This window comes from Pinus tabuliformis, chromosome 2_2 (genome assembly GCF_031772625.1).
Source record: "Pinus tabuliformis cultivar Carrire ecotype Pingquan chromosome 2_2, CPIR1, whole genome shotgun sequence".
In the NCBI taxonomy this organism is placed as follows: domain Eukaryota; kingdom Viridiplantae; phylum Streptophyta; class Pinopsida; order Pinales; family Pinaceae; genus Pinus; species Pinus tabuliformis.
This window is the reverse complement of record NC_142300.1, coordinates 285,126,720-285,146,127: the sequence shown is the minus strand read 5'-3', so window position 1 is coordinate 285,146,127 and position 19,408 is coordinate 285,126,720. Positions and strand designations below refer to the sequence as shown.

The 19,408-nt window shown below is 35.3% G+C and overlaps 1 protein-coding gene across 6 annotated transcripts; it reads left to right on the top strand.

Moving 5' to 3' along the window:
* The first annotated feature begins 4,214 nt into the window (after nucleotides 1-4,214).
* Nucleotides 4,215-14,880, top strand: LOC149192442 (cysteine-rich receptor-like protein kinase 43). Of its 6 annotated transcripts, none has more exons than XM_089404593.1 (8): nucleotides 4,226-7,371; nucleotides 9,146-9,673; nucleotides 9,773-9,923; nucleotides 10,103-10,473; nucleotides 12,516-12,624; nucleotides 12,754-12,981; nucleotides 13,270-13,354; nucleotides 13,477-14,880. In XM_089404593.1, exons 3-5 carry the CDS (start codon nucleotides 9,780-9,782, stop codon nucleotides 12,553-12,555), a joined length of 555 nt encoding a protein of 184 aa, XP_089260719.1. In that variant the 5' UTR covers nucleotides 4,226-7,371; nucleotides 9,146-9,673; nucleotides 9,773-9,779; the 3' UTR covers nucleotides 12,556-12,624; nucleotides 12,754-12,981; nucleotides 13,270-13,354; nucleotides 13,477-14,880. The 6 variants fall into 6 exon arrangements, with proteins under 6 accessions (XP_089260718.1, XP_089260719.1, XP_089260720.1 ...); XM_089404594.1 differs by having other exon boundaries at nucleotides 13,267-13,354; XM_089404596.1 differs by lacking the exons at nucleotides 12,516-12,624; nucleotides 12,754-12,981 and having other exon boundaries at nucleotides 4,227-7,371.
* The last annotated feature ends 4,528 nt before the right edge of the window (nucleotides 14,881-19,408 follow it).

Sequence of the window (19,408 nt, the reverse complement as noted above, 5' to 3'; positions counted from 1 at the left end):
CTTCTGCTCATATGATGGTAAAACCAATTTAGGCTCAGAAAGATGGGCATCTCTTTTTTGAGCCCTTTTCCAAGAAGAACCTTCCTCGACAAGCAAACATTTCAGAGACAAGACATCAGCAGGAAAGCAACTTCGAACATTGAATTGATTTGAAACAATAGGGCAAACCCATCCATCTAGTCCCGTTCCTCCCCCTCCTTGAAGAGTTGCAGAGTGAGCTCTTGCACGGAGAGACTTATTCAGAATGCTTGAAATTGGAGTAAAATCAGAAGACTAAACAGGTGGTGAGGGTGCTAGGCTACAAAACCTCTGCTGAATGTTCATATGAGATTTCTAAGCTCTTCTCACAGCAATTCTCTCTTTGTGAACATTCTGGTGTTCTCCCAATGCCTGAGAACTGTACAACTTTTTAGAACAAAATAATCACGGATAAATGTGAGCTTCCGAAGATCCCCGCTACACAAAGCCCGTGCTTTCACCAATTGTTTTCGAGACCTTCCCTAAATCTTCAAAGTAAATTATGCAATTGCCAAATAAAATTATCTATTGCACTCTAAAATTACTGCCATGCACACAAAATAAAAAGAGATTTATAAAATGTTATATACAACAAAATATATATTTTTACATAAATATCATATAGAAATTATAGTGGTGAGATATAGTTTATTTATAACATATTACACGCACTAAAAACTATCTATTTAAATGTTCTCTTCGATGTATAAAATTCTCAAAGTAATTAGACAATTTGATATATCTCTCAAACAATGATTTAATGTATTATGCATCATCTCTAAATATAATTATCAAATTTTTGATGTTATATAATATCTTTTAGCAATGTAAAGTGTTAAGTGTAAGGACCAATGTTCAAATCCACAAGTGAGCCTTGTGCGGGAAAGTGCTTGGTCCACCTAACGATATAATAGTAGTGGTACCAGTCATGTCAATACAAAGCTGGTCTAATTAATGATAATTTAATTTAATTACACCGAAGGTGTTTCTATTAAATCAGTTGTATCGTTTACTTTTTTATTTTCCACATTACAACTGTCACTCTTACTTTGTTTTCCACCGTTGATTTGTCAAATCGTTGTTGAGGCACACTACTAAAATTTTGGCGAAACTTCAAATATTGTCACGCTGCTAAAACTTTGGGCGAAACTTCACATACTGGTGACCGCTATGGACGACTCTCTTTGCCGACTTTCATTTCGTCCTATCGATGCGTCTGTACACACTGACCTGTGTTATTTGGTTGTAAGTGCGATTTTTTGGAAGATTTTACATTGAGTTTTTCGGGTCTAATTTCTCTAAAATCCGCCAAGAATTTATTGAAATCACAAATTTGATGGGTAACTCCTTCACAATCGAAGTGTCCTAGGGTTTTTCCATGGTGCTGAATCTGAATCTATATATACAGTAAAAAAACTAGTTTAAATAACACAAATCAAGATTTCACCTCACCTTGTCGCACTAAAGACAACTCCCTTAGTTTATACATGTATGAAATTTTTCAAAATTTAATTATAAAATATAGAAATACTTCTAAAATCTGAATTTTAATTATATAAAAGGTTAGTACCAGTAACGTCCATCATTATTAAGAAATTTTAGAATAAAATTTATAAATATAAACTTGTGAGTAAAGACTTAAGAGAAAATTAAATTTAATAAATGATATTTAAAATAATAATAAAGAAGAAACTCTAAGAAAATAATATTTAAAAAAATAAATAAAATATACTCATCAAATTTATTCATAAATTAAATTATATATATATTTTAAATAAAAACTAAATATAATATAAAATTATTCAAAAATTAAATTATATACTTACTCCAAAGGTGTTTCTTTTGAATTAATTGGCTGCTTACCATCGTCTTTATTTTCTACAGTTGATTTGTCAAACAATTGTCAAAGTAGGCTGCAAAAGTTTTGCGAAACTTCCCTCTCCGAGAGTACAATTGTCAAAGTAGGCTGCAAAAGTTTTGCGAAACTTCCCTCTCCGAGAGTCCTTAGCTCATATTTGTTGATTATGTTCTTATTAACGTTCATTCCCCATTTCTACCTTTTAACTAAAATCTCCTAATTTTTCTATATGCTGACTGGGCCAAGGACAAAGTCCCGATGATTAACGCAGTGTTTACAATCTGGATTCTGCCTGGTATTCTCCCATGTTTGGGAAACGAATGCCGAATGCCCATATTTGCTCAAGAGAGATTCCAAAGTGATGTACGTTTCAATCTTGAGTTTAAGAAAGTAAATCTCCTCTGCATTGGACAAACCTATAAGCAATTTCAACAATCCAACTATGCCATAAACAATGGAGCTCTACATCACTAAAATGGCAACAAAATATGGACTCCACATTCCTCAAAACCTTCCAACATGGTAAGAGCTTTCCTCGTTTCCAAGAACTCTGTTCAAGCCATAAATTTTACCCAATGGATGCATCCATCGCCCTTCAAATCCCTGAGAAAAATCGGGTAGTCTTAACGCAGGACAAAAACCTTGAATCACAAGCCCTAAGAAATGAAGAAGGATAAGATACTTTGCACCAGTTTAACAACATTGAAGAAATCCCATTAAAAAAAATGGAATCTGGTGTATGCTGTAAAGGAAATATGTCAAGCTACAACATTTTCTAACTCCCCTAAAGTCATCCTCGCTTCATTACTTGACCCTTTTTGAATCAGTTCACTGCATTGCTTGCAATATTGTTACAAAATTTCTTAAAATCATCGCTCTCATTATAATAGTTGGAAAAATTATGATTGTCGTAAGGTAAGATGCACAAGTATGCTTGAATGAACCAAGAAGTGAGGAAATTAAATCTCCTCTGCTGACAAACCCATAAGCAATTTCAACAATCCAACTGCACCATAGACAATGCCCCTTTACTTCAGTGGAATGTAAACAAAATATGGACTCCACATCCCTCAAAACCTTCCAAGATGGTAAGAGCTTTCCTTGTTTCCAAGAACTTTGTTTGAGCCATAAATTTTACCCAACAGATGCATCCACCACCCTTGAAATCCTCGAGGAAAATCAGGTAGTCTCAAGGGAGGACAAAAACCATGAATCACAAACCCTAAACAATGAAGAAGGAAATATGGATGTTGTAAGGGAAATATGGCAAGCTATAGACCTTCCCTAACTCCCCTAAAGTCATCATGGCTTCACTGCTTGACCTTGTACCTTGTCTTTGTCTTCCTCCTTGGAAGAGGAAGTTTCATGGTGGTCGCCTGAGACATTACCATTTGTAGTGGTTGGATTCTCCTGAAAATTTAGTCCTCTAAGTCCTAGCAAGTGATGAAATGTGGGAATGACAAGACTACCCTACTGAGAAACTCATGTGTTCACCAAAGTCCTGTAAATTATGCTCTTCACTCAAACTTCTGTAGTATATCAATTTATGGAAATTACTTAGATATATCAGTTTATGGAAATCTTGATTTTAATATTATAAAATACATACTTACAAATTTGTTGTATACCTCATCCAATATCAATACTAGTCTCTCAAATCTTGATTATCAGTATCAGTTTTGACATTAGGAAATCCTGATTTTAATTTTAAAAAATTCAAAACCACAAACTTGTTGGTTGCCTTAATCAATAAATATCAGCATTGGTTTTTAGATGTCGCAATAAATATCATCATCCACTTTCCATTTTGTAGGTTTTTCTTTGCCAGCCTCCCATCCATTCAATGAATGAATATATAAAGGAAAATAGTTCGTCTATCTATTTTTATTGTCCCACTCTATTTTATATAGGAAAAAATAGTTTAGAATCTTATTCCCAAATTTTCCATTCCTTTGATGTATCTTTGCACCTTTATAAAGAATGACTATTTAAATTTATTTTAAGGTGTGTATTCTCTCCACTTTTATATTACCCAACCAAACCCCAAACCCCTTGCTATCCAAATCCTTAACATGTGACGAACTTCTAAACTTGAAAGATTCTCAAGTCATGTGTCGACGATTTAGTTGCCGCTCAAGGGCGACCGGTTCAGCGGGTGACACTCACGCGGTTCCGTGCAATGACACGTGTTTGAAGAATCTCCCAATCAAATCATCCGTAAAATAATTGAATATTGTGCCGTCAATTTCTACTGTCACACGACAATATTAATTATCAATTAGAATCCCTAAAAAGTCGGCAAGTAACTCTTTTTAATTAACTAAATTAAAAATCTGTGTATAGATGTCAGACACGAAAAGTGCAGGTTAAAACCAGAGGTCCGAGGTCCATCTACTGATTCAAGGCCTATCGGCCTAAAAATTTTCATACAAGTTGTAGACAGTATTTTATGTCATGGTCTTCATTTTCTAGCGTAAAATATCAGGTTTGGGGAGAAGATTTTGGCAGATTTTGGCGGGATATGCGCGAAGCATGATCAACATTCTGTCTCGCGGAACCCTAGACTTTGGGATTTTTCAGAGTGAGAAGAGTTGTCGGCGCAACTATCTGCTCAGCTCATGGAGTTTATCCACCTGTAACTTTTTTTGTGAAAACTAATTGTACACAACAGACATAGTCTTGAAATTTGAGATTTAAGAAAAGAACGACAGAATTATTGAGATTACCAATGGTGGATTACGATTCTGAAGGTTCAATGGAGAATGTAAGGATTTTAACTTAGGTTACCATAAAATCGCTTAGCACACACTAGTTCCGGGATTATATAACATTGTCACGAGGCAGCTGTCGTTGATGGAAGTGCCAGTACTACTAGAGCGAGAGAGAGAAATTATGGCAGAAGTAATTGTTGTTAGGGGGCTTATAGGCAAATTCAGTCCTATGAGGTATGACTGATCGTTAATTTCAGAAAGGATTTTGATTTAAGCAATTGTTGTTAGGGGGTTTACAGGCAAATTCATTCCTATGAGATATGACTGATTGTTAATTTCAGAAAGGATTTTTGATTTTGTTGTGATGAGCGTTTTGCGATTAAATGTCTTTTCAAGGACGCAGGGGAGAAAAGGAATTCCTTCAGTGGCTAATTGGCTTGACAGTCTTGAGTATTTTGTGGCCAGTGCTGAGTACCTAGTTGAGCAATGTGGGGGGAGTTGAGAACATCTTTGGTAACCTGATCTTCTGGTTTCAGATGGCCACAATATTAGGAAATTGAAGGAGAGACTCTAGCAGATAAAAAGGAATGCTGAAAATCGCAAATTCCCTGTTTGTGTTGTCTTTGTGAATTCTCATGGTCAGGTTTTGGATGCAGATTGTTTTAAAGAAAAGAGGGAAAAACCAGTGTTGTTCATCAAGAATCACAGATTGTACATATGGACAATGATATTAAAGTAATTACTGAATGGGGTTTGAAGGAAGACATCCCTCCAGTCATTGTCGTTGTGGGCATGGGAGGGCATGGCAAACTCTTCCGCCTCGTCATATTTTCAACAGCGAGTCATATTTTCAACAGCGAGGAGGTCCGTAAACATTTCGGCTGGCAGCGTTGGGTATGTAAGAACTCTATTAGAGAGGTCCTCTGTCACCTGGTCAGGCAGTTCGAGCCAAATCAAAATTTAAAGGATGTGATTGAGCTAAGAGAGAAGATTGATAAACATTTGGAACAAAAATGCTGTCAGTTTGCTGTTGATCACTTGCGGGAAAGAGATGCTTGGAAGGCCATTGGCTCGTCCTCTAGAATCCAAGATAAGGTTGTGGTGACAACTCATGATGAAACTGTTGCAAAGCCTTTGGGCGTTGGAGAACAAATTTTCCCCCAGAGTAGTTTATCAGAAGAAAACAGTTGGCAATTGTCTTGCATCCATGTTTTCCCTGATGATGCACACCATTGTCCAAAGGCTCTCCTCGACAGGAGAGCTCACCAAGTTGTAAATAAATGCGGCGGACTACCACTGGCCATCAAAACAATAGGAGCTTATTTGGTAAAATCAGTAAGCCGGTACCGGGTATTACTAATGATTGGGAATGAACCCTTATCATTTGGGTGAAGCATATGTCACTAAAGACTCCGTTATGCCATCTAAGGACTCCGTTATGCCATCTTTGAAGTTAAGCTACCAGGCTTCGAGATGGTGGCTTCGAGAACACTCAAATCGAGTCCGAATATTTAACGGATGCATGTATGGCTTAGGGATTTGTATGGGGCAGGGATTTGTTTCTGCACAATCACAATTACAAGACTCCTTGATTCTACGTGGAGGAACTCATTGATAGATTGTTGGTAGAAGTTTCAAAGGTTGTTGGCACTGACGAGTAAAGAGGTACAAGATGCATGATTTAGTTGTTTCCGAAAAAACTAAGATTTAGTTGTTTCGGAGCAAACTAAATGTTTGTTAAAAGGAGGAGAACATAGGGAAAGAAAACCGGTTGTTTCCAAGCAAACTAAATGTTTGTTAAAAGGAGGAGAACAATAGGGAAATAAAGCCGCTGATTAGTGCCAAGGATTGCGTAGAATTTCATTGATGAAAAACAAGATACTAGGAATCTAGAAGGGCATTCGGTGTGCAGGGCGTCTATTGCTATGTCATAATCACCATTTTACATCGTTTTTTGTGAGTCTTTTTTGACAATATGCCATGTCCCATGTCAGTGTTATATTTAAGCTCCGTCACATGATTATCCGATTTTATCAGGAATTTAAAACTCTTAAAAATACCTAAGAATTTGGGACAGATTAAGAAACTGCCCAAGTCCTTGAGTCGTCTACAGCACCTCCAGTTTCTGGATATTAATGAGACCTTTGTGCAAAGGTTCCATCCAGGGATAGATAAGCACAAATATATGCTACATTCGAATTTATGTAGCTAAGTGCCCACTGGTAATATGGAAGGTCATCTATCTACAAAAGTTGATATTTGTTACGTTCACTGTTGGAAATGCAGCCAGTGCCAATGCCTTGCAATTGAGGGATCTCAAAGGATTGACCCTACTCACACATATTATTAAACTTTGAGCTTGCAAATGGGGTTTATCAACTGAGGTTGAGGGAACTTGTCAGGGCATGACAAAGATGCGGCCGCTCATCTTCTAATGTTGGCTCCAGTGTAAGGTTTCATCTTCCAACCGAAACGGAAACCATGGAAAGCCTTAAAACAGTTTATCTTTATTATTGTGTGGTTCCTAAATGGATTTCTCAGCTTCATGATATCCTGGAGATAACAATGGGGGGCCAGGAAATATCTCCAGTGCAGATTTTACAGGGCTAGAAAAGATGCCTAAGCTGAAAAAGCTGCAATTGAATAGGAATTGGAACCTGGATTTCATTGAATTTCCAGGTGTGTGTGGGGAACCTAGGGCATTTCAAAAAGAGCTGGTCATAGAAGGATTTTGGTATTTGAAAAGCATTCACTCGTTCCAGGATGATGCATTGCCCAATCCAGGTAGTCCTTCTACTTTCTATTATTTGACAGGGAAATCATCAGCTTAAGTGGGTATGCTGTTTCTTATTGCAGTGATTTATCTTTGGATGGAATTTGAATAATAAAGGTGGTCTTTCATGGCTGTTTGGTTGCTAAGGGTCACTGACTACATTAATTTTAATAGGTGTAAGGCGGGTCACATTATGGGGCATCTGTGTTGTTTTTCTTTAATCTGGGTATTCTTTTCGTATTTCTTTAATTAATTTTTGATTATAGTTGTTCTTTTCAACAGCTGTTTGGGTGCTAAGAGTTCCTGGATGGATTAATTTCCAAGGGTTTTAAGCCCTGTGGCATCGTGGTTTATTTGGGTTATGTATATGTGTTTCTTATTTCTTCAATTAGTTTTTGTTTGGCATTTGGATTGTAATAGTCACATACCTGTTTGGTTGCCGAGGGTCCCTGGCCGATTAATTTCCAGTGGTTTTAGAGCCTATCACATTATGGGGTTTTGGGTTCTGTATGCTTTTCTGTGTTGTGGGTATGCTGGTTCTTATTTCATTAATTATTTCCGGAATGGAATTTGGATGAGAATATTTCATTCATAGCTAGTTAATTTTCCAGTCTCTGGCTAGGTTAATTTTGAGGGATTGATTTTTTTTCCTCATTGTGGGGTGTCTGTGTTTTGTATGTGTTTTGTGAAGTGTTTGTCTTTGAACATGTAACGTTGAATGTTGGATGCATTGAAGTATCTTGTCGATATAAATTTATATTTCTTGTTATATGTATAGATTGAATTGAACTAATTGATCTTAGCTTATTGTCAAGGTTGTTTTATCTGTTTCTACTCTTCTTTTTGAGCTGGTCCTCGAGGTTCAAATGTAACTTAATGCTTATTAGGCATCCACTTTCCAGCTTGTGTGACTTGAGGTCACATTCCTCTGAAAATCATAAACTCCAGTGAATTTGATCTCCAGTTGAAGGTTATGGAAATGTTAGTTTCAGCTGTGTCTGTCAGCTGTGTCTGTTTATGGAAACAAATGATATCTATGGTTTTTTTATGATGCTGATTGCAAGAAGAAAACCCCAAGTAAGTTACGGTGTTTCTGTTACTGAATTCCTGTTGGGGTGTGCATTCCCTTTTGGAGTTTTGATTTTATTTGTTTTGCAGGAACGTGTTTGAACCTGGTACATATTTTTAACAAATCTTTCTTCGCTTTAATTGTTCTTTTGGGATTAATTATTATTTTATGTTGTTTGCATCAAAGGTTTTGATAGATTTGGATCTTTCAGGGATGTGTTTTTTTCTTTAATTTTGGATTGTCTTTCATGCATGCACATCTGCTACGAGGATGACATGGATTATTTTACCTTTATTCAGTTTCAGATTGGATTCTCTTAGCTTTTCTCGTGGTTCTGTTACTTATTATATGGGTTTCAATTTATGCTTTCACTATTAGAACTTTAAGATCTCATTTACTTTTTAGGTTAGAGAAAAATAATATTAGTTGTCTTTGTTTAAAACTTATCGATATTTATATGCTTATATTTGTAAACTTTGTAGGTCAATCAACTTTTGTAGGTAGTATTTGTCAAGAAAGAATTTGGAAGTAGTACCAATTTATCACCGTCTCTGCCTTACTCACAACTCAGGACTGGCACTTGTCTTGTTCATTGTTCAGTTTTCCTGATTGTGTTTATTTTTCTGTGCATTATTATGTCTTAATCGTTAATCTGTGTGTGCATGTGTATGAATGGAGACAGGGATAAGTTCTAACATGTTTGCTTTGAATTGTAGAATGTTTTATGGTTCAGGTGGTCCATATGCCTTGTTTACTGAGAAAGATACTAGCCGAGCCTTGCCAAAGATGTCTTTTGAAGAAAAGGACTTAACCGGGGATACTGAAGGTCTTGGTCCATTTGAATTAGATGCCCTGCAAGATTGGGAGTACAAATTTATGGGAAAATATGTCACTCTCATTTTATTGAAACATATGATTGGAACATTTGATATAGATCATGAAAATCAATCCTTGAAATGTTTAAAAAGACTTAGGTGGTCATCATGATTCAATATCTTGCATGCTGTATACAGATTGGTAGAAGCGTTACTCCATATTACTTGGAGTTACTCCATCATACTTGGAGTAACTCAAGGGATTCTTTACTTGCATGAGGATTCTCATCTCCAGATTATTCATCAAGATATTAAAGCAAACAACATTTTGCTGGACAAAAATTTGAATCCCAAGATAACAGATTTCGGACTAGCCAGACTATTTGAGGACGAACAAACTTGTGTTGGGACAAGAGTTGCTGGCACTCGGTAAAATTTCGAACATGCATCGCTCTTATACTAATTTCTTCTCAGATGTATAGTTTTGGTGTGAAAAGGATTTGAATAAACTGATTTTGTAATTTGCAGTGGTTACATGGCACCGGAGTATGCTAGGCATGGGCATTTGTCTGCCAAAGCTGATGACTATAGCTCTGGGATTCTTCTTCTGGAACTTATGAGTGGAAGAAAGAACATGGATTTTATATTATCACCTGAAACCCAGATCCTTTTAGAATGGGTAAGGCACTGCTTCCATTGTAATTCCAATTAACAACATCTACGTTATCCAGATCATGTTATTGCTCTAATGAGAGTAATCCGTATCTATTAACTTCTGTAATTCAACATAAACTAATGGCCGATTTTACGGGCCCTGTATATATTTTCTTAATATGAAGATATGTTGTGGTCATGTAGGCATGGGGATTATACAAAGGAGGAAATATGGAGGACATTATTGATCCAGTTATAAACAAAACCTGCAGCGATCAGGAACAAGTCTTGAGATGCATCCAGGTTGGACTGTTCTGTACACAAGCCAGCACATCACTGTCTACAGTCAACTTGATGCTTTCAACTGATGCTATGATGTTAGCAGACCCCACAAAACCTGCTTTTGTGAGTTCTGTAGCTACCCACAACACCAAATACACCAGCAATCCTGGCTCACCAAATCATGGTTCGTCGCATACATCTGCAACCATATACTTGAATGGATCCTCTGCTTCATCGCATACTCCTTTGGTTCCATCGAACACTGATGCCTCAATCTCTAAGTTGGAACCCAGGTAATGCTGGGCTGAATGGTAACTAAAGATGTTGGGTCCATGATTTTACATATGTTATAGAAGGTAACCGGGGTATCACCAATAATAGGTTGACATTCATTTACTATTACCATCATTGTTTTGGAGAGTCGGGAAGCGAGTGAAATATCCATAAACTTCATCCTATATCTTTCCAAAATGTAGTAAATATTTGCCTATTTAATAGATAATTTCAATCCAGCTTTGGGATCTTTATCAGTTTTAACTCTGTATATGACTTTACTTGCAAATAATAGTCTACATTTTCCGTAAAAGATATCATCATAAATAATGAATTTGTGAATTTGGAGAATTCAGATCTAAGTCCATGATTCAAGGCACTTGGTAGGGACCTTCCTTCCATTGTTGGTGAAGGGATTACCACGAGTTTATGTGCATGATTGCCAATACAGTAGATCCATTGGTTACACAAGGAACCTCTCAAATGGTACTCTGCCAGCAAGGATATTTAAATGCACCTATTCAGATTCTTTGATCCTTTGCAAGGATGTTTTGCACGTTTAGAGGTTTCCACCTTTCTTAACTTGCGTAATCATTCCTAACAAATAATATGAATTTGGCAACGAGTCATTGTATTTGAGAACCCACTCTTCGACATATTGCCCGCACATCATTGTTAATTCGGAATGAACACATGAAGAAGCCATTACAAGATATGTGTTGTTTTATTTTCTAAAAGTACAAGATATGTGGTGTCACATCAACATCATTGAGATCTTATCCAATAATTATGCTGACGTGGCTGGTTTGTCATGTCTTGTAATGATACGAGCATGAATTGTGATTTGTTATACTTGAAAGGCATAATATCATTATATTGAGTCTCTATAGGATCCTATGCCTATTAGGTGGGTCAAATTAGGATTTAATATATTATTTAAATACTGCCATAGTCCTGATCGACAAGACTGGTCTAATGGATGACAAATGTCCATAATGTATGAGATTGGAGACAAACATTCATTGGCAGCACCCCTTTGCGAAGAGTTGTTGGACAATTGTTCGTGACAACTTCAGGTCACTACTCTGGGAAGCCATTCACTGTCACGTTGCTTTTCTTGATGAATGTGGATCTCTTGTTCTGAGCCTTTATTGCATTTTTTGGTATTGCATTTGGGCCACGATAGCAGATGCTCCCTTTGAATGGTCTTTTTAGCGTTTGTAGAGTTCTTTCAAATATTGGCTATTAATGAGGTCTCTGCCAAAGCTAGGGCTAAGATATTCAATATTACTCTATTGGGGCTCATTCTGTTGCGCAGAGGACAACTGTGAAGGTTATTTTACTTGGCTTGAAGCCAGCATGTAGCATTTGGCTAAAGAACTTCAATGCCTCTTCGGCAAGCCCATTATGGGAGCATCCCCCAACTATTGCATTTCATGAGGATTCATCCCTTTTAGGCATGATGTCAAACAGTTGCAGAACATTATTTATTATCCCACAGTTTGCATACAAAGTAACGAGGGCATTCCATATAGAGTTATATGAGCAGAATACTGTTTTGATGATTCATATGTTCACAAGTGCACAGGAACAAGTCTCAATGCAATTGACATTTCCATTGCCATTGCCTGCCTGTGCACTCATGACAGGGTATGCCCTTTGTTGATTCTCATGACAACAGATATCATTTGAATAGCAGTTTTGTATGTGAAGAGATTTCATGTGATATGGGAATGAGGCAACACCTTCCATTTGAGATGCACTGCTAGCCATGCGAGTAGCTGAGTTTCTAAAGCACTGTGTGTGTGTTCTCACATGAATCTAAAGATATCTGTTGCATGTTCTCATCTGGGGCTTTTGAGAGATCTATACTGTTTTTGTTATTGAGAAGAATATTTTTTTTTTTGTTGCATTTCATAATAAATGCTTTATTTTATGTCTAAAATAATGCTGTTTCAACTTTTAGTCCCCAAGGCACTTGTTTTATTGGTTACTATTTATGAATTATAATCATTAATGACACTTTCCTGAAATTGATGTGGATCCTCATGTTGCTGAAAAGATTGAGAATGATGACTATGATGATGAAAAACAATGTATAGTAGAAAGACCCCATAAAATAAAGCAATCAGGTCACCAGAGTAACCTGCGAATGGATAACAACCCTTATGGCAAGCAAGAAACAACCAGAGAGGGAGGGATTGAAAGGGACTGCACAAATTCAGGCTAGCAATTGCCATTGAGTGGCTCAAGGTTCTACCTCTAGTAAGTCCCGAATGTAAAGTATTTCAACCCTTAAGGCAAGCAAGAAACAACCAGAGAGGGAGGGATTGAAAGGGAATGCACAAATTCAGGCTAGCAGGGATTGCCAGAGCCATAAGATGAGTGGCTCAAGTCATATAATTACCAGTTCTGTTCCTTGGGGACCTCCAGTAAGTCCCGAATGTAAAGTATTTCGAGACAATGAACAGCAACAGACAGATTTGAACAAGAATCAGACCAAGCCCATCTCCTTGTCTCACCAAAATGTAAGCAAACTAGGATGTATAAAATAAATTGAAGATAAATTTGTGGATAATTCACTGTTGATGCAACGTGCCTTGATTTTTGGATCTTGTGTAACAAATCATTTTCATCAATTTCAGAATTTCTATTTTGGACAACGTTTTTCCAAAAATATAACGAGGCAAAATATTTTTGTACCTGCTAGCTATTGTTGGATAGAACTTGTAGCAGGACAATCTACTTTGCTTATTTGAAGGTTTTGTAATATAGCAACATGTTTGTAAACCTGAGTTTCTGTATTTGTACAGCAGAAATCAAAATATCGAGGTGATGTTAAGGTGAAGTTTGAAACAGCAAAGATAAGGCTTCATGAAGGATATCAACAAGTGGAAAATGGTTTGTCATCTGTTGTTGCATTGTATCTTTTATTAAAATTTGTTCTTGCAATAGTGTTAAATTATGAAGTGGATTTTAGTTCAATAACTTGTTAAGTGATGGTGTAGCGATGCTTTTTGCAGCCAAGAAGCAGCTCACAGTTCAAGTAATGGAATTGCAAGACGTACCCAAACAGGGCTCTAAACCTTTTCATGGTAGACCAGTGTCACGGCATCATCATCAGTGGATGAATAACCAATGACAGTGACACCATATTATAAAGTCAAGTAGTCAAGAGGCAGCCCCAGGAGTGTGAAAAGCTCTGATGATGAGAAAGTAACCTGCTGGTTTGCTGGCCTGATTTCCATTGTATAGTTTCTGGTCAATCTGGATCTATCTAGAAAATTAATTCTAGATTGGTTAGAACTCTCACATTAGAAGCTCAAAGATTGAGAGGACAAAAGTAGGTTTCGTTTGGAATTCTTTCTTCTCCCATTTTTGTTGATTTGAAGTCTGCCCTATGTATCTACCCTGAGAGTATAGCACATCATAAAGTAAGGAGGTAGAAAAGTCATTTCATATTTTGATGTGCTGTTTGCATCCAAACAGATGACATTGGCAGCTTTGGCAAGGATTTTGGATCTTTTTAGTTTCATTGCTTGACAAGCTGTGGATGCTACCAAACCAACTTTCTAATAAATATTGGAGGTCGTATTTACAGTTTACACTGATTCCAACGTATGACATGCAGGTATTCAGACTCGATACAATGAATTATCTCTCTATACTTGTGTTGGGATGGAGTTGAGGACTGTATTCCTAGCAGAGAGCATTGTAGGCACACTAGATCAAACAGTTTATTGGACTGTGGACAAGTTATGTTGAGATACCAAGACTCAAGTTTGCTTCAAAATAAAGCATGTATATCAGGCTTGGATTGCGTGAATGTCAGTCGAGAAGCAAAACTAGTTGTCAGAGACTAAGTAGGATCTACCTTGTGCTTGAAGGCAATGACAGGTAGATGGGCAAATGGTCCCAGCTTATCTAAAACATTTTACGTTAGCTAAATTGACATGGTCTGTAGTTTGAGAAAGCTGCTCTCATGGCTGGTTGGGAAAGTTGAGCACTATTTTATTATAAGGAAGGTGGAAGGTTTGCAACTGATTTTTATACTTTTTCCTACTATTTAACTTGGTATTCAATCATGCTATACTCACTTAAATCTCCAAGAAATTAGGGACAAAGGTGCATGCTTTGTCATATCCGAGTGCAATGATATGGTTGGCAAATGTTCTTTTAACCGGAGCAGAATAAAGCGTTGTCAAATGCGCTCTCAAAAAACTATTTTACTTTTTTAAAGACAATGCTATACCAAAAAACTATTATACTCTCAAGGAACTTCAGAGCAAGTTTGGGGTGTTTTAGTATTGATGTGTATGTTGTTATGATGCTTTGCTTGCTCAATTTTGAGCTGTTGAGCAACATTTTCTCCAATTTAACGTTTTTCATTTTCTATCATTATGCAAATTTATTGCATATAAAACTAATATTCTCACTTTACAGGGGTGTCTCTTCAGTTAAAATGTATCCCCATTTATTAGTTTATTGTTTTCTAGATTTTGAGTTGGGTAATCTATGGCTAAAATGGACATGCAACATTTATTGGTTGCTGATGTTCTAAAATGTGTTGTGGTCCATGGATCAATCAACAAGAACCTAAATGTGAGATGGCGCCAGGCCTGGTGATCAAAGGAATTCTTCAAATTGCCTTCAAACACTTAAAGTCCCTTGAAAGAATAATTTATTGAACTTTTATGATCAAATTCTCATGGCTGATTTGAAATGTATGAAAGCAATTTCTAGAATTATAAAATTTATTGTAGCTTTACTGCCAAGTATGATATGATGGTATTGGGTTATAACTTATTTGGCTCTGGAGGATGATATTAGATCTGTGCAAATGGTTTTTATTATGCTTGCATAGATGTTGGAGTATCTGTGGTAATTACTCGAGCTGTTCTAAACGAAATGAACTGGCATGGCTACGTAAGCAATCAATGATTGAAGCTTACTGCATTCACTTGGTCAAATTGTGCTGGATATTTCTGGACAAGACAGAATAAAATGTCGTAACTGTTATTGGTTTAGTTTAAATATGGATGGTTATGCATTTTGGAGTGATAGTTAATGGTAAATAGAAGAAAAAGTACTGTTCACACTGGAACTATTTTATGAGCTTCTTGTTTAAAAGCGCAAAGTGTTTATTTGGAACAACATTCTTAAGTGTTATTTAATGTTCGAAGCTAAGTTGCCGAACATGCTTTATCATGTACTAGGAACATGAATAGACACGGATGTGTCTTTTGTGAATTCATGTTAAGTTATGAGCTATATAATTGCACTGGATATTCAAATATCTGCAACCATGGTATTAGGACACAATTCATGTCAGTTATAAGTTACATGGTTTCTTTGGATATTCAAACATTTGTAAATATAGCGTTAATTGAGGAGTTGGACTGCTTATACACAATAGTTTGCAGGTATCTTATAGGTTAGTACACATAATAAAGGGCACTTGGGAAGCCGTGAATTTTCTCTATTTAGCCGCCCTTGTTTTTCAGATTTGTCTGTGCAGATATCAATCTCTCTTAAATCTGTAAGTACTGACCATTTCGATTTCAACTTTATTTAATTGCAACAGAAGCTGTGTACACGTTGAGAAGTTTTTCGCTAATTGCATGTTAGTTTGAGGATCTTGACAAAAAATGAAGATTTGGTGAAAGATCTAGAGACCAGTTACCATTTGTATCTGTTTGAGTGGCCTGTTGAAATTAAAGCTTTAGAGGTTATCTTGGAATGGTTGAACTGTTTTCTCAGTTTGAGATTGAATGCCACTTATTTTTCTGGATTCCTGTTTTTCTCTGAGACATGTAACCTTGAAATATTGTCCAACTATGGGACATTGATTTACTGAAATTCTGGGTTTGCACAACTATAGAGCAAAGGTATTAGAGCCTTGAAATATAAATTTATGCGCTAGAATTTAGGAGCCTAGAAATTTTTTAACCAAATTTGACTTTAATTTGTTCCTCTGAATTAGAAACGAAATCGGAGAATACAAGTTCGAAAACTGGGTTTTGGGTATTTTATGATTCAAAACATGTCACATAAGTACTGGTTGTAAACATAAAGTATCGTTAAAAGCTCAAAATCGAGGATGAACTGTTTTATACCAATGCACATCCTCAACCTTGATTTTTGTCAACTAAATCAAGGAACAAAACTCCCATCCAGAGCAATGGATGAACTTGGAACTTCACTAGGAAAAAGGATTTTTTAACAAGTTTGATGACTTTGTTTCTCTCACTGTTATCTTTGCTAACTATCCAGAATCTTTTGTTGAACCTTGAATTAAGCAGACTATTTACAGGAAATCGGGCCTTATGCTAGTTATTTATAACACCTAATTCAATTTAACTACCTTGACACGTGGTAGACATCTCACATCTTGGTATCTATACGCAACGTATATGAACAAGACCTGCCTGCAACCATCAGTGAGTCGGCAAGAACTTCTACTCTTTGGGCTGATGCCAGGATGTTCAATATCTTTTTTGTCATGGTCCTCCCAAAGGGTGTGCTTCACTATCCACCGTCGTTTTGGAAATTTTCTTAGTGAGCATGCCATGCATTCTCCCTTTTGCCACCACAGATGTTCATTCATAGGACATATACTACTCTTTTTGTCATTTTCTTTCCAACAGGGTGTGCTTGACTACGAATGCTTGAATTTTGTAACATTTTAGTTTAGCGAATTGACACTTTGGTTTTTTTGACAAGCAAGTTAATACTCGATGTACAGAAAATTATCAAACTCATGGATGGAATTTTATTTATTTATTTTTGGTTAATTTATGTATTATTATTTTGATTTATTATCCATTATGAAAAGCTGTATTATGAAAAGCTGAAGAGGATAAGAAAGAACAAACTACGATTCTTTATGCCTTGGATGGAATTATTTAATGTATTATTAATTCTATTTATATCCATTATGAAAAGCTGAAGATGATAAGAAACAACAAACTAAGATTCTTTATGCCTCGCTGCCTTTCACTATCATCATTGATTGCACTTCTCACTAGATTTATGACTACTACTTTATTAAAAAATTATGAAACACAACAACCAAAGTTTGCATGCTTCGAAATTAATTTTTCATTTTTTTTTTCCATTACTCTAACCTGTTTTATGTGGGTTGTACAATTTCACTAATACATTCAGGTTTACCACTTTGTTAATGTTCTACTGTTGACCCCCCACAAATTTAAGTAAATATTGGCTTTATTAATCCAACTCAAAACCTATAAATACAATTAGTTCAAAACATATTGGCTTTATTAATCCAACTCAAAACATATCGGCTACAATTAGTACTTGTACAATATACACCACTTAGTACTTGTACATTATAATAAGTACTTGCTTAACTACAATACACCACTTAGTACTTGCTTTTTAATCCCAAGTACAACGCACACCACTTAGTACTTGTACATATATAATATTATTACATTGTACATATTTTTTTTTGGTTCACTTTAAGTCTTAAATTTAATATATTATTTATTATTATTATTATTAATTTTATGATTGATGGTAATGACTCAATGATATAAGCAAGAGACCAGGGGTGGAGTGAAAATTCTTTGAGAATGCCTACTTGAAACCAATTAACACGTGCTAATCATGTTATTTCGGGAATCAAACATAGTGAGGGAAATTAACAACCCACCTGAGCCACTTTGTCTACCCTCCCTTGACAATATATTAATTATTATTTGCTTGATTATGAACACTAAAATACAACTTTTCCTCTTGACAATATATCAATTATTATATGCTTGATTATGAACAATATAATTATCTGTGTTACTTTTTGCACCTTTTGAGACAATTGTTACTTGTATTTTTCCGATATATAACATGAATGGTACTTAGTTACTTGTATTTTTCCGATATATAACATGAATGGTAATTAGCTATTTGTTGATTAATATGTGAGTATTTTTATCTTTACAAATTTTATTTAGCTATCCAAAACGTTTGGTTAATTAATTCGTGAGTACTTTTATCTGTACAAATTTCGTTTTGCTATACAAAATGATATTCTGAGATATAGCAATGAGTTGTGAGTTGACTTTATTATTTATTGGTTGATCAACCTATTATATTTAACTCTCGTATTTTAACTTAAAAATAAATTACATGTTTTTTAATTTTATAGAATACAATTTTTTTTATTAATAAATATACAACTTTTACTTGATTTTGCGTAAAAAATTACTTATAAATAATTATTTATTTAGGATATTTGTCTTATTTTAAAGATTATATTAAAGTCAATTGAGATGCTGGGATATGTCGTTCTGCGGGCATCATTTACAGTTAACAATTAATACATAGTTGTTGAGATTATGGATTACAGGATTTTAAAGAATTTTGAAAAATATATTAGAAAAATGGATAAATGGTAGAAGATTTAGAAAAATATATTAGAAAAATGAGTAAATTGTAGAAGATTTGGGTATTGTTCTGTCGGCATCATTAACTGTTATTATGGGTTATAAGATTTTAAAGAATTTTGAAAAAATATATTAGAAAAATGGGACAATTGTAGAAAATTTAGAAAAATATATTAGAAAACTGAGTAAATTGTAGAAAATTTAGAAAAATATATTAAAAAAATGAGCAAATTGTAGAAGATTTGGGTTGTTGTTCTACGGGGCATCATTTACAGTTAATACATAGCTGTTGACTTTTTTTTTTTGGATTATGGAATTATAAGATTTTAAAGAATTTTGAAAAATGTATTAGAAAAATGGGTAAATTGTAGAAGATTTAGAAAAATATATTAGAAAAATGAGTAAATTGTAGAAGATTTGGGTTATTGAGTTGAGGCTTCTGTGATCTATATTAATATTGAGAAGACTTTTTTGGCGAAAATCACATCATGAAAATTGTAGAAGATTTGGGTTATTATATAAAAATTAGGACATTTATATAAATTAA

Coding starts and splice junctions, on each gene's coding strand:
- LOC149192442 (XM_089404592.1), top strand. CDS start 5,305: ATGGACAATGATATTAAAGTAATTACTGAATGGGGTTTGAAGGAAGAC.